A 14922-nucleotide genomic window follows, 5' to 3' on the forward strand; every position below is an offset into this window, starting at 1 on the left:
AATTAAATTCTGCACTAAGACAAACTGCTGAAGCATGAAGACCTCAACTGAATCACACCTCAGTCACAACCTTCCTCTGTGGCCTCAGACCAAGACTCTGAAGGTGGTCATCCCAGCCTACTTTTTTGGGCTATTGTAACTGCTGAGATAAAACAGCACACCAAGTACTTTAGGAGCACTATATAAAGCATTATGAAGATCACAACTACCTTTAAGTGAGCATCTACCGTACCTGCATTTCTACTATCCCAAGAAAGCATGTGAATAATTCTAATGGGCATATTAATTAACCTCAGCAGATTTGTTTCTTTGAGCCAGACAACAGCACCCTGTATTACAGATAAGGCCTTCACCGAAGGAACAGTGTCAGGATCCAGAGGCAAGCGCTGCTACTGGTTCTCTCTCTTCTGCTGCACCCTCCACAGGCAACTCACATAACAAGCCCTTGTGCCTGTCTGTGTTTTGCCTGACCAGCCACAGACATCAGACAGAAGGCTGCAGAAAAAGCAATGGAGCACATGAGATGTTTCAAAGTCTCAGAAGGACCACAATGAAAGAGCCATTAGAGAAGATAGACCTAAACTAGAGCATGCTCTGGAAGAAGGTCTTTGCCGTGGAGAAAGAGGGCATGCACTGGAAGCACACCTCCAGCCAGATATGGATGTCTTTGAAATCAATTTGCATACGCAGAGCGAGAAGGAGGTTTAATCTATTCAAGGTTACCTTCCTTCACTGATGGAGAACAGGTATTCCTATATTTTCAAATATCGATAAAAACAGAATAACCACTACTGAATTATCACTTAACATATTTACTAAGAATATTCCAAGTAAAGAGTTATTTCTTTCCCCAGTCCTACCAGACAATTCCTCACTCTGATGCTATCTCCTCACTTTCTGTCCTTCTATCCAACGGTTCTAACGGTTCCCATCCCAACTGTCTGTTCTCTTTCCTGGTTCTGCCACATTGGAACTCTCCTGTCATTCCATTCCAGTACAGTAAAACCAGAGGGTACTGCAGCAGCCAAGCACTCAAGGAGGCCATGAAAAATAACTGGGAGTACTTTCCCTTTAAACGGAAAATATTCACATTAGGTATACTCTATATTATACAGAACAAAGCTGTTCCCTGTTCAGTACCAATCTGACATGGAGTACACTGTGCAGGAAATACTTGGATGCCTTTCTTACTTCCTTGCTAAATAAAATCGCGAAACAAAATGTGACGGACCCAGAAAGAATGGATACTAGCCTCTTCATTTTGAGGAGTCTGAGCAGGAGCTCTGTCCAGATCCAGGAAATCTAGCGGTTGTTCACTGAGCGAGATAACACGGGGAGGTGTTTTCAGTGACAAAGGCTTGAATGGGGTTGATTGGAGAACATCTAGATCTGAGGGTCTGGAAAATGGAATGTCTTCACTGTTGCCTGTAACAACAGCATGATATTAAAACCCAGAAACATTAAAACACTTCATTTATTAAGTGTGGTTTAGTGGTAGCGAGCTGGACTTGAGAGAGTTAAAGTTCAGATAGGAATTCACTGGGTGATGATGAGTGAGCCACAATAAGCCTCACCTTTAAAAATAATAGGGCTTTTGCAATTATAAAGCACTCTCTATACAGTCAGATCATCTTATGCAAAGTTACACCAGTTGATGGCCACTGAAACCAATGAGTGCGGCCCAGAATAATTCTGCATAAGATTCTACTGTAAAAGCACTACACAGCTTGTAAATGTAAGATATTTTAAAGCCAACATTCTGTATCTAAAGTGTTTTTTTCTTCATATAACTGCATCAGAACAAAGTGTTAGATAAAACTCTCACCTGCCATTAGTATTCAGCTATCTCAAAACCCCAACAAGAGCAAAGACATAGGCTAAAATTTAATGGTGAGTGTGGTAGGAAAAATGTTTCACAATTCTAATCCACTTAATCACTTTCTAGGTTTCTTAACAGCTCAATCAAGATTCATAATTAAAATACACACATTTCAGAACTGGGTCTTCTGACATGGACATACATAAGAACATAAGAGACGCCAATGTTGGATCAGGCCAAAGGCCCATCCAGTCCAACACTCTGTGTCACACAGTGGCCAGAAATACCAGTGCCATCAGGAGGTCCAGCAGTGGGGCCAGGACATTAGAAGCCCTCCCACTGTTGACCCCCCCAAGCACCAAGAAGACAGAGCATCACTTGCCCCAGAGCCCCTATCTATACCTTGTGGCTAATATCCACTGATGGACTTCTGCTCTGTATGCTTATCTAATTCCCTTTTGAAGCCGTCCATGTTTGTAGCCTCCGCCACTTCCTGTGGCAGTGAATTCCATGTGTTAATCACTCTTTGGGTGAAGAAGTACTTCCTTTTATCCGTTCTAACCCGACCGCTCTGCAGTTTCATGGAGTGCCCACGAGTTCTTGTATTGTGAGAAAGGGAGAAAAGTACCTCTTTCTCTACCTGCTCTTTCCCATGCATAATCTTATAAACCTCGATCATATCACCCCTCAGTCGTCTTTTCTCCAAGCTAAAGAGCCCTAAGCGCTTTAACCTTTCCTCATAGGGAAAGTGTTCCAACCCTTTTATCATTCGAGTTGCCCTTTTCTGCACTTTTCCCAAAGCTATAATATCCTTTTTAAGGTGTGGTGACCAGAACTGCACACAGTATTCCAAATGAGGTCTCACCATTGATTTATATAGGGGCATTATTATATTGGCTGATCTGTTTTCAATACCCTTCCTAATAATCCCCAGCATAGCATTGGCCTTCTTTATTGCAGTCACACACTGTCTCGACATTTTCAGTGAGTTATCCACTACAACTCCAAGATCTCTCTCTTGATCAGTCTCTGCCAGTTCAGACCCCATCAATGTGTATTTATATTTAGGATTTTTGGCTCCAATGTGCATCACCTTGCACTTGGCCACATTGAACCCCATTTGCCATGTTGACGCCCACTCGCCCATCCTTGACAGATCCCCTTGGAGTGCCTCACAATCCTCACTGGTTTTCACCACCCTGAACAACTTTGTATCATCCGCAAATTTAGCCACTTCACTGCTTACTCCCATCTCCAAATCATTAATGAACAAGTTAAAAAGCAGTGGACCAAGTACTGATCCCTGCGGTACCCCACTGCTTACCACCCTCCACTGAGAAAATTGCCCACCTACACTCACTCTCTGTTTTCTATGAACTAGCCAGTTTTTGATCCATAAAAGGACTTGTCCTTCTATCCCATGATTTTTGAGCTTACTTAGGAGCCTTTGATGAGGAACTTTATCAAAAGCTTTCTGGAAGTCAAGGTAAATAATATCTATTGGATCCCCCTTGTCCACATGTTTGTTCACCCCCTCAAAGAACACTAACAGGTTAGTGAGACAAGATCTTCCCTTACAGAAACCGTGCTGAGTCTGCCTCAATAGGTTTTGTTCATCTATGTGCCTACTAATTCTTTCCTTAATAATGGTTTCCACCAATTTACCCGGTATCGACGTCAGACTGACTGGCCTGTAATTTCCCGGATCTCCTCTGGAACCCTTTTTAAAGATGGGAGTGACATTAGCTACCTTCCAATCCTCAGGAATGGAGGCAGATTTTAAGGAAAGATTACATATCTTTGTCAGGAGATCTACAAGTTCACATTTGAGTTCTTTCAGAACTCTCGGATGTATGCCATCTGGGCCTGGTGATTTTTCAGTTTTTAAGTTGTCTATCAGTTTTAGGACCTCCTCTCTCATCACCTCAATCTGACTCAGGTCTTCCAACACCCCTCCTGAAATCAGTGGTTCTGGAGTGGGCAAGCACTTCTCATCTTCCACAGTGAAGACGGAGGCAAAAAATGCATTTAGCTTCTCAGCCATTTCCCTATCATCCTTCAATACTCCTTTTACCCCTTGGTCGTCCAAGGGCCCCACTGCCTCCCTGGCTGGTTTCCTGTTTCTAATGTATTTGAAGAAAGTTTTATTGTTGGTTTTTACGTTTTTTGCTATATGCTCCTCATATTCCCTTTTTGCCTGCCTGACCTCAGACTTGCATTTTATTTGCCATAGCCTGTGTTCCGTTTTATCAGCCTCACTGTGACTAGCTTTCCACTGCTTAAAGGAATTCTTTTTACTTTTTACAGCCTCCATTACTCTGTTTGTTAACCATGCAGGCTTTTTCCTATACCTGTTTGTGCCTTTCCTAACCTGCGGAATATATATTTTTTGAGCTTCTAGGATCGTAGTTTTAAATAGATCCCAAGCTTCCCCAATTGTTTTGACCCTTTCTACTTTTCCTTTCAGTTTCCTCCCCACGTGTCCCCTCATATCAGAGAAATTACCCCTTTTAAAGTTAAAAATGGTTGTGTGAGTCTTTTTGGCCAATTCTCTATTTGTACAAATGATGAACTCAACAACATTATGATCACTGTTTCCAAGCGGTGCAATCACTTTTACATCTCTCACCAGGTCTTGAGTGTTACTTAGGACCAAATCAAGGATCGCCTCTCCCCTGGTAGGTTCCGTGACCATCTGCTCCATAGCACAGTCATTTAGAGTGTCTAGAAACTCAATCTCTTTTTCCCGACTAGAACACATATTGACCCAATCAATGTGTGGGTAGTTAAAATCACCTATTATTACACAGTGTTTTTGTCTAGTTGCTATCTTTAAGGCATTCATCATTTTATAATCCTCCTCTATCTTTTGATCTGGTGGGCGATAACAAACTCCCAGTGTTAAGTTTCCTTTTGGCCCCCCTATTTCAACCCATAGAACTTCCAGAAGCGAATCCACTTCACTTAGCCTCTCAATCTTTCTAGACTTTATACCCTCTCTGACATACAGAGCCACCCCACCTCCAACCCTTCCCCCCCATCCTTCCGATATAATATATAACCGGGAATCACCGTGTCCCACTGATTTTCTTCATCCCACCAAGTTTCTGAAATACCCACAATGTCTATTTTTCCCTCCAACACCAAGCACTCCAACTCCCCCATTTTACCTCTGACACTTCTAGCATTTGTATAGAAACAGCTGTAATTTCCCTTACAAGTTAAGCCTGCATCCATCCTCTTGCCATCTCGAGACGTTGTCAGGCAGTCCATTTCACTAGCCATGGCCTCTGTGGACAATTCCAATCCACCTCCCTGTAGAAAAGCAACAGGTACCCCCTCATCTCTCTCAGATGAGCCAACCCGAACCAGAGACTTTTCATCTCCTGTCGGCTTTCCCCCAAATATAATTAATTTATGGCATACAGGTAGCTTCACCCTCTCTATTACTCCTATGAATCCAGTTTAGAATATATATATATATTTTAGAAAGAATCAGGAACATGTTAGTGCATGATTGTGACAGATGAGGACACAAGCATATACATATCTTATGGGTTCAGACCAGACATCATAACAAAACAGGGTTTGCCTTAGTTATAGTTAAGAATCCAAAGCCTGGTTTCAACAGTCAGGCAAACCACAGTTAGAATTGTCTGCTCCCATTTTTCATCGCCTCGGCACTCCAATCTATAAGTGATGAAGGGCCTCGTGAGCAAGAGCAACTGCCTTAATTAGTGTGTCCATGCACACATCATGCCAAGCCACAGGACTGTATGCCCATGGTTTTCAAACCTATTTGCAACCACAGTTTCTGATTCTGGTTTGCCAGGTGATCATAAGTCATCCTCTGTCAATTCAGATATCATAGCAAACAAGGTTTATAAATTTTATTTATTCAGGGATTTTATTTATTCAGGGATTCCAAGAAGCTTACAATACCCTTCTACACTCCTACATTTTATCCTTACAATAAACACCCTGTAAGGTAGGTTGGGATGAGAGAGAGCGACTGGCCCAAGATCACCCAGTGAGCTTCTGTGAAAGAATGGGGATGCAAACCTGGACTCTCAAATCGATGTTTGGCACTCTAACCATCACTCCACATTGGGTTTTATTTAACCATGGTCTGGTATAATGTTAAAGCAGTGAACTTTGACCTCTCTTTTTGTTGTCAGATGAAAACTAATTAAAATTTAAAAACCAAGTGGAGCAAGTATATAGGAACAAAAGCAAAAGACTTGAGTATATTTTAAGTTTATCACAGCACTAACAATGACTTATGGATTTGCATATTAGCATCCTACATACATTCTCTTAGAAGAGGAATTCCACTGAAATCACATGGACTTTTATGTGAATCAGGTTAGGAACACTCATCTACAGAGCACTGGAAACCATATTTTTGGAAGTCTGCTCAAGAATATTTTACAAAACCTCCCATGTATATCAGTGTCAAATCAATCTTACGGGAATCTCTATGGAAAGATAGATTAGATAGATGATAGATAGATGACAGACAGACAGACAGACAGACCGACCACTTGTTTCAGGCATTCAGAAACAGGATAAAGGAACAAACAACCAGTACACTTCTTATTGGTTTCTCTCAGCAGCCCTCTTTCCACTGCAACTACTGTAGTTTTAGATTGATTCACTTTAAGAATCTCTGCATGTAGGTCTTTGCCTGACTGTAGATACTGCTTCAAAACAGCCATTTTTATTACAGTAAGGAACACACAGAAAGTTATAAATCTGACAGTACTTTAACAACATCTCTTACCCAAAGGTAAACATACCTGCCACTACAATCCGCTCTGGCACCTGCATTGTTACACTGGCATTGGGAAGCCCTCTGTCAGGAACACTCTGCTCAAGATCAGCATTTGGTGGAGCTACCTTGAGTTTTTCTGGAACTCTCATTCTCTGGTTGATCCCTTCAGTGTACTCCATTTCATACTGAATTCGATTCATTTCTGCCATCTCAGCAGCTGGAGATGGGAATGCTGCTGCGCTCATCCTGACATGAAACAAAACAACTCAAATTATCTCACTATAGTAAAAGGTAATACACAGGCTTCTTGTATTATTGGTACCAAAAATAGTTATTCACTAATTCAGCAGATTTTTCTTTTTTTCCTAAAGCTTCAACCATTGTAGAGAGATGTGTAGTGAAATATAGCCACTAAGATACCCGCTATAATTTTACATGCAAGTTAAAATTCAGGTAGCTGCTTCCTTTTATTAATCACTGAAATCTCTTCAGGCATGGACAAGCTTCATATTTTCTTTCTTTAGACGCCTGACCTGAATTCTGACCTGAATAATGAAAATGAAGGTTTCTCCCCCTCCCCCCACAATTTCACCCACACCTTATTGAAACCATGTCAGAAAACAATTGTAGGCATGATCTAGTGAGAGCTGGGATGAAACAAGACTAAATTGCAATTAACTAGACAATACCTGTACATTCACAATGTGCCCTGTGCAATTTATTTGAGCAACTATCAGAGTGAAAGAGCCTTCTTAAGCGCCAAGAAGAACAAATCTGTCTGATTAACTTCTAACGACTGTAGTGATAGGAGACAGAACAGTAGCAATCAGTAATTTCACTCTGCACACAGCTCATGCTACCTGTGCCAACGTCACATAACTAGTCTTCTTGCCAAGCCAACCAAACAAAACAGTGTTAAGTGCTTCCAGCTAGACAGCCACATAACTCAAACGTACAAGTTTCACTATTGAACCATGGAGATTCAAGTCCAGCAGCACCTCAGAGATCAACAAGATTTTAGGGGTATGAGCTTTTGAGAGTCAAAGCTCCTTTCAATCTGATGGAGAGTTGACTGTCAAAGGATCATACTCCGAAAACCTTGCTGATCTCTAAGGTGCTACCAGACTCTGATTCAGGTGTTGCACTGTAGACCAACACAGCTACCCTCTGAAACTATTACACCATACTTAATCTAGTTAATATGTTGTCACTGGTGAAGGCAGAGGAAAGCTGATTTCAATCTTACACTACTTACGTAAAAAAAAAAAAATAGAATACTTGAGGCCCACTGATCAATTGTAAACCAAGACTCTTAACAAGTTACGCCCCATTAATCTGTGTTATTACCTTGACTTGCTTAAAAAACATAAAGAGTGCCTTGCTGAATTAAACCAAGTTCAGCATTCTTGGGAAGAATACCAGTGCTGTATGGTCCATTAAAAATGGTTAATGGACCACAGCCTATCTTTTGCCCACTTCTAGGCAAAGTGCTAGAAAATCTTCACAGTAAATTATGTATCTTAGTAACCTCATTATTTCAGAAGCAGGTTGTGCACTGATAACAGAGTCATTTGAAGTTTAGCACTGATAGATCAGAGGTGTCGAACTCATTCGTTACGAGGGCCGGATCTGACATAAATGTCACCTTGTCAGGCTGGGCCGCTGCTAAGCTCTGAGTTAGTGTATCCTCACTGAAAGGACCCATAGGCTGGGAGGCAGATGCAAAGGAAAACACATATGGGCAGACTGGAGAGCCAGTGGTGCAGCACTGGGCAGACGCTCCTATGCTGCTTGACTGCTGCAGACGAGGTTGTTCCACCAAGCTCAAGCCACAATCAGAGTGGCTCTGTGCACTTTCCCCCAATAGTCTCTTGTTCCCTCCCTTGCAACAGTTGCTCACGGGCCGCATAAGAGCCCTGGATGGGCCAGTTCTGGTCCCCAGCCTTATGTCTGACACCCCTGATCTAGACACTGATCTTGATATCAGAGGATTATGTATATTTTTATTTGCCAGTGTGTATGCCATCAGCTTGTTTACCAGCTCCATCATCACATAAAATGGCCACAAGAAACCTGCCACATAGTGCTCAGGATGTGACATAGGGAAAGGAAATAAACCAATACTGTAATTGACTTCAGTTGAATTTAAATGGGACCAGCATTCATATTTCTAGATACTAGGGGTTCTTCAGTTTAGCCCTGAATGATAATACTTGAACTCGATTAATTTTATATTATTGTAATTTTATTCTTTTCTATATTATTATAATTTGATTTTTTTTCCTGTTATAAGCAACAATGAATACACACCCAAAAAGCAATATCTTAAAGTAAAATCCTATGCAGGGAAACTCCAGTCTAAGCTTATTGATTTAATTGGGCTCAATTAGACTACTAGGCTTAGAATGGAGTAACTCTGCTTAAGACTGCACTGAAAACATTTAAAATAAATTATAAATATTTGGATAATCAAGACTGAAAAAAATTTCAAACTAACAAAATAGCTCACATTTCATTGTCTGTCTGTAGCAAGGATTTGTCTACGGCAAGATACCCTAGTTAGTAGTTTAGTTTGGTTTTAGGCACAATACACTCTTTGAGCAATTCATGTTAATAGGAAACCACCAAGAACTGGGAATATAGATCAGTGTTTCCTTGTAACGCAACAGTATCCCAAAATCTAGCACTTTACATCCTTTTTATCCCATGCGGAAAAGTATAAAAAGACACACGGGGGGTGGGGGGTCAAACCTGACTGGCCTTTGGAGACTCTGGGAATGCATCTTGATCCTACACAGCTCTACACCATAACCCATCAAAGGTTTCGTTTCTTGCTCACACTAGAACATGACAGAATGAGCAGCACAGAGTGGGACAAAGTATTCAGGGACTTCTTTTGTAGATAAAGAGCCAATAGAATACATTTTTTTGTTACCAACCATTAACAGGGATGGAAAAATTGTGAACATTTTAAAGTTACTATAATATTGGGCAACTGACTTTTTCAGCCCCATTGAGTTGCACAAAACCTTATTCAATTTTAGGTTCAAAATAAAGGAATTTGATTAGGAAAACAACCAAGGTGACCAGTCAGGCCAGAGATCAGCTTATGTAACCATTTTGTTATGTCAGCATCTACAGGCATACTCTACTCACTACTACAAGCACAAGCTCAACAGCTTCCACTAACCTTCCTAAAGGAATGTCACTGCTCGATCGCTTGTTCATTTTGGTGTTTGCTTGCAAGGTTTTAATAAAATGTTACTACACTGCAGCACTGTTTATGTTACATAACAATCTCCCTAAACAGTGGGACTTTTGTGCATAAGACACCATGACAACTGCTTTTCAAGCTGTAAGGGAAAAAACAAGAGCAACATTAGGCATTATCACTTGGTGAAATATTTATTACCGAAGGCATTTGAAATCTATGCATCTATTCTGTAATGGCAACTCAACAGGAATATGCTAAATAGCTTCCAAATAGTCACATGTTTATGGATTCAAAGATAATGTTTCCTTTTGAAGTCCCCAATTCTGATTTTGAAAGAGAGGTGTTTTCATTCATAGTGCTCTTGAAGACACAAAACAGCCAGTTGACAAACTGTCCTCAATTTAAAAAACAAAAACAAAAAACCTTCTATGTTTGTGAAAACCTAAAATAAAACTACTGGCCTTGCAACTTATGATCTTAGGTTGCCCGGCATGCCAGCCTCCAGGTGGGACCTGGGGATCCCCTGGAATTACAGCTCATTTCCAGACTACAGAAATCATTTTCTCTGAAGAAAATGAATGCTTTGAAAGGTGGACTCTGTGGCACTGTATCCCACTGAGACTCCTGTCCTCCCTAGACTTCATCCCCAAATTTCCAGGAGTTTCCCAAACTGGATCCAGCAACCCTACCCACCCACCCACCCCCCGGGTAGCCAGGGAGGACCTGGAAACCCTACAGATCACAGGGCAAGCTGATTAAGAAAGGGAATGTGACCACTTCAGCATGTGGTGTACTATAAAACCCCAAATGAGTTACTGGAGCATTGGTGTGTTGATGGTACAATACATACCTACTCATATGATATTTTTACAACCTCAGTGGTGAAGATGATCCACCTCACTATTCTGACTGCCAACAAAACAATAAAGGCATTGGTCAGCAATTGTCCATGCTTTCTTAAGGGTAAAGAAAGACAAGTGAATAAAGGATAACAGAGCCAGGGCAACTGTGAACTGAATGACAACAAGGGTTGCCAACCAGGGGAGCATATTCCCTAGCCTTCATCAAGCTCTCAAAGCAATATATATCTGCATACTACAGAGAGGAGGAGGAAGACAAAGCAGGTTGGAGCTCTCTTAGATCTGGGCTGCAATGACAGGAAATGGCAAAACATGCCTGATCCCTGAAACCAAAGCTGCCTAGTCATATCCTACCAAAGAAACGCTTACACAGAGAAATAGGGACTAAAGCCAACTGAACTGATGTTGGACAAAAAATAAATATTAGAAAAACCTGCCTTGTTGGAAGCAGTTCTGGTGCAAATGACAGCTAACCTGGTGACAGAGTTGGAACATACAGGGCCACAGGTGGAAAGGTGAGCCAACTTTACAGCAAAAACAGCAACAACGAACCCAAGATTATGGCCCTCACCCAACTACTTTACTAGATAGGAAAAGGCTTGCCAGTGTGGACTCCTAACTGCATCTGCTTATGCCAGACTGGTTCTATATGAAGCTGCTGGGCTGGACAGAAGCGCCATAAGTATAATTATGGAAGCTGCTTCAGTGTTTGAGGGCCAAGCACTCAATTCTGCATGTGACAGTATATTCTCATAACTACCTCACAGCGATTAAGCTGCCTGATACTAGCCTTGTATGCATACATCTGGTTATAAGAAAAAGTGAAAGAATATTCATTTAAAAACAAAACTGTGAACTAGTACTTGGATAAATATTTGTGTTTAACTTGTCCATTCAGCTATAGACACACTGAATGTAACACAAGAATCTAAAAAAAACACCCACCTGCATTAACAGATTGTCTGCACATTCACAGGAACATATGTCTAAGGCTACTGAGACACGCCACTAGTCTAAGGTCAGTCCTGTATACTCTGCCTGACAGCAGCTCTCCAGAATCTCAGATAGAGATCTACACCAACTATCTTACCCTTTTAAATAGAGACGCCAGGGACTGAATCTAGGGTCACTGGCCTCTTTTGGTGTCTCCTCTTACCAACAGATGCATGTGGGTATTCTGAGTTTCTGACTAGCAGTGGCTGTCCAGGTGAATGTCTTTTACATCACCAACTGCCTATCGGGTGATGCTGGAGACTGAACCTAGTAGGGTTACCATCCTCCAGATGGGGCCTGGAGCACTCCTGGACCTACAAGTAATCTCCAGAGAAGTTTTCCTTGAGAAAATGGCTGTTTTGGAGGGTGAACTCAATAGCACTCAACCCCAGTGAGACCTCTCCCCTCTCCAAACCCCGTGGTCTCCAAGCTCCCCCCTCTCCAGGAATTTCCCAACTCAGAATTGGTAACCCCATTGCCAGCCTGGGACGGTTTGCACGCAGAGCAAATGCTGCATCACTGAGCCATTCCCCGCCCAGGACATAACATGAGGAAAAAAGACACACCTGGGTCCCCACCAGGGAGAAAAGAGGGGTGCATTTGGCATGGATGTGTACACTGGCCTTTAGGGAGAAACAAAAGAAGTTGTAACAGGGCGCGGGGGAGGGGGCAAACAAAGGCGAAGGAAGGACGCTGGGGAGAGTGGGGCTGACGTTGCAGCATCAGCAGACACCCGAGGAAACATAACGGTAGTCACGGGCAAGGGTGCCGCGGCAACTCCGTAGCAGAGACGCCTACAGGGAATGCAGACTTCCGCCAATTGCCGAAAGAAGCCGAGGCAGGAGCCGGGGAGGGGGTTGTGGCAACTTCCTTCTCTCGCTCTCTCACCCTCAGCTACGCTTGCTCTGACGGGGGAAAGGCCCAGACCAACATACCACTCAGCTCTCACCCTGAGGCCAGCGAAAAGGCGGCTGCCTCCTCCCCCGGGGATCGGCTCCGGCCCGTAAGGCTCCTCCTCTTTTTCTTCTGTCCGGAGCCGTTAGCGGGGTACGAACAACAGCGCCGAGTACCTTATCTACACAACTCCGTAACAAAAAGAAAACAAAGGACCCGGATTGCCCCCATTGAGCCACCGTAACCGGTAACTAGAAGCGCGCCGAGCCCGATTCACGTGATCGAGGAAGGGCTGAAGGCCTGCCGGCCATATTTACTACGGAAACAGGGCTGTTCTTCCTTCGGTCAAGGCAAAGAGGTGTCTTCCGTTCCGGTAATGAGATTTCGAAAATAAAACAGAAGTCCAGTTCAGTGGCATCTTAAACTATTATTCCTGCTTGAATTTTAGTATATCAGAGCTACTTATTCAGATGCTTAGTGAGGGCTAACTTGTGAAAGCTCATGCTGGACTAAAGTCGTCTTGAAGATACCACCAAACGTTCTGTTTTATTGTGCTACATTAAACTAACACAGCTAGTACCAATGGAATTATCATAGCAGAAGAAGAAGAGATTGGATTTATACCCCGTCCTTCACTCGGAGCCTCAAAGCGGCTTACAATTTTCTTCCCTTCCTCTTCCCACAACAGACACCCTGTGAGGTAGGTGGGGCTGAGAGCTCTTTCAAGAATTGCTCTTGAGAGAAAAGCTCTGAGAGAACTGTGACTGACCCAAGGTCACCTAGCACCTGCATGTGGAGGAGTGGGGAATCAAACCCTGTTCTCCGCTCTTAACCACTGCACAAAACCATACTAGAACCACCATACTGGAACCAACCCCTCATATTCAAATGAAAGATGGGAGATTTGACTTATTGTTGATATGCACCCTTATTAAACTTACTGCTGATCGTTTATTGAATGCCAGGGTTGCCAGGCCATCAGCAGGGGATGGGTTTTTTTCCTTCTTTCCCAGATCCAGGTTGGGAAACTTCTGGAGATTTAGGGATAGAGCCTGGGAAGGACAGGGACCTGGGGGGGGGGGGATAAAATGCAATAGAGCCCACCCTCCAAAGTATCCAACCTTGGGCCAGTCACACACTCTTAGCCTAACCTACCTCACAGGGCTGTTTTGAGGATACAAAGAAGAAAACAATGTGAGATGTTTTGTGGCCCCCAATGGGGAAGAAAGTGGGGGTATGAATGAAGTACTGTAGGTACTTGAAAGTACTGTAAGACTGAATGTAAAATGACCTTCCCATAAATATTTCCCAAAAAACATTTTATTATTGGGCATAACTGTAATTTGAATGCAAATATAAGACGTCCTCTTTTATTATGGTGTTTGAGTAAGTACAGTAAATAAATAAAACTTTTCAAAGCTACAAATCCAGCTTGCCCAATTAAGTTCATTTTTTATCCCATGAAGATCTGCCTCTCTTGCATTCCTACAGTTTCAACTGTTCAAAGCACTTCTCTTACATTATTTTATAATCCTTAGAACAACTCTGCAAGATATGTTTTATTATTCCCATATTGAAATTGATGATGGCTGGGAGATAAGTGTGGCTTGCCTATAGAATTGTTAGCTTCAGCTGGGGAAATTTCTGGAGATCTGGGGACAGTGCCTGGGGAAGGTGAGCAGCACAGCATGGATATAATACCATAGAAACAGAGTCTACCCTCCAAAGCTGCCAGTTCCTCCAGTAGATCTGATCTGTGTAGTCTAGAGATCCATGTCATTCCAGAACTTCAGGCTCAACCTGGACACTGGCAACCCTGCTTACCTTAACCCACCCAATGGGTTCGTGACAGAAGGAAAGGAGAGTTCCCCTTTTGTAGCTTATAGTCCAGTCCCATGCAATGGACAGCTGTGTTTGGTGGAACATATATTCAGTTTGTTTGTGTTTCAGTCTGGTTTCAGGCTAGGATTGTAACAGAGACTGCTTTGGTCATTGTGGTTGATAACCTGTATTGAGAATTAGACAGGGGGAAAGTGACCCTGTTAGTTCTGCTGGATCTGTCAGAGATCTTTGATACCATTGACTGTAGTATCCTACTGAGCTGCCTCTCAGCACTGGGATGAAGGGGCACCGTATGATGGTGGTTTGAGTCCTATCTGGGGAGGGGGGTCTTAGAAGATAGTGTTGGGGGATTCATGCTCTGCCGCCATGGGCATTGACCTGTGATGTGCCACAGGGTTCCATCTTATCTCATGTGATTTAATATCTAGCAACAACAAGCAAGCAACAACAGATTTAATATCTATATGAAGCCACTGGAAGACGTCTTCAGGAAGTATGGGCTGTGATGTCACCAATATGCGTACAA

The 14922-nt window shown here is 42.6% G+C and overlaps 1 protein-coding gene across 7 annotated transcripts in view; it reads right to left on the minus strand.

Moving 5' to 3' along the window:
• MFF (mitochondrial fission factor) overlaps window positions 1–12776 on the minus strand; it is a 41050-nt gene extending 28274 nt beyond the window's left edge. For 4 of the 7 annotated variants that reach the window (XM_015417831.1, XM_015417830.1, XM_015417828.1 and 1 more), the window contains exons 1-5: window positions 12610–12776; window positions 10658–10716; window positions 9784–9946; window positions 6619–6839; window positions 1253–1425 (exon numbers count right to left, since the gene is read on the minus strand). In XM_015417831.1, coding sequence (XP_015273317.1) covers window positions 1253–1425; window positions 6619–6839; window positions 9784–9821 — 432 coding nt within the window. In that variant the 5' untranslated portion in view covers window positions 9822–9946; window positions 10658–10716; window positions 12610–12776. Of the gene's footprint in view, window positions 1–1231; window positions 1426–6618; window positions 6840–9783; window positions 9947–10657; window positions 10717–12609 lie in introns of all 7 variants that reach the window. The other 3 variants (XM_015417829.1, XM_015417826.1, XM_015417834.1) reach the window with 2 other exon arrangements.
• Window positions 12777–14922: the final 2146 nt, after the last annotated feature.

The sequence above is a fragment of the Gekko japonicus genome, unplaced genomic scaffold (assembly GCF_001447785.1).
Source record: "Gekko japonicus isolate JY-2015 unplaced genomic scaffold, Gekko_japonicus_V1.1 scaffold302, whole genome shotgun sequence".
Classification (NCBI taxonomy): domain Eukaryota; kingdom Metazoa; phylum Chordata; class Lepidosauria; order Squamata; family Gekkonidae; genus Gekko; species Gekko japonicus.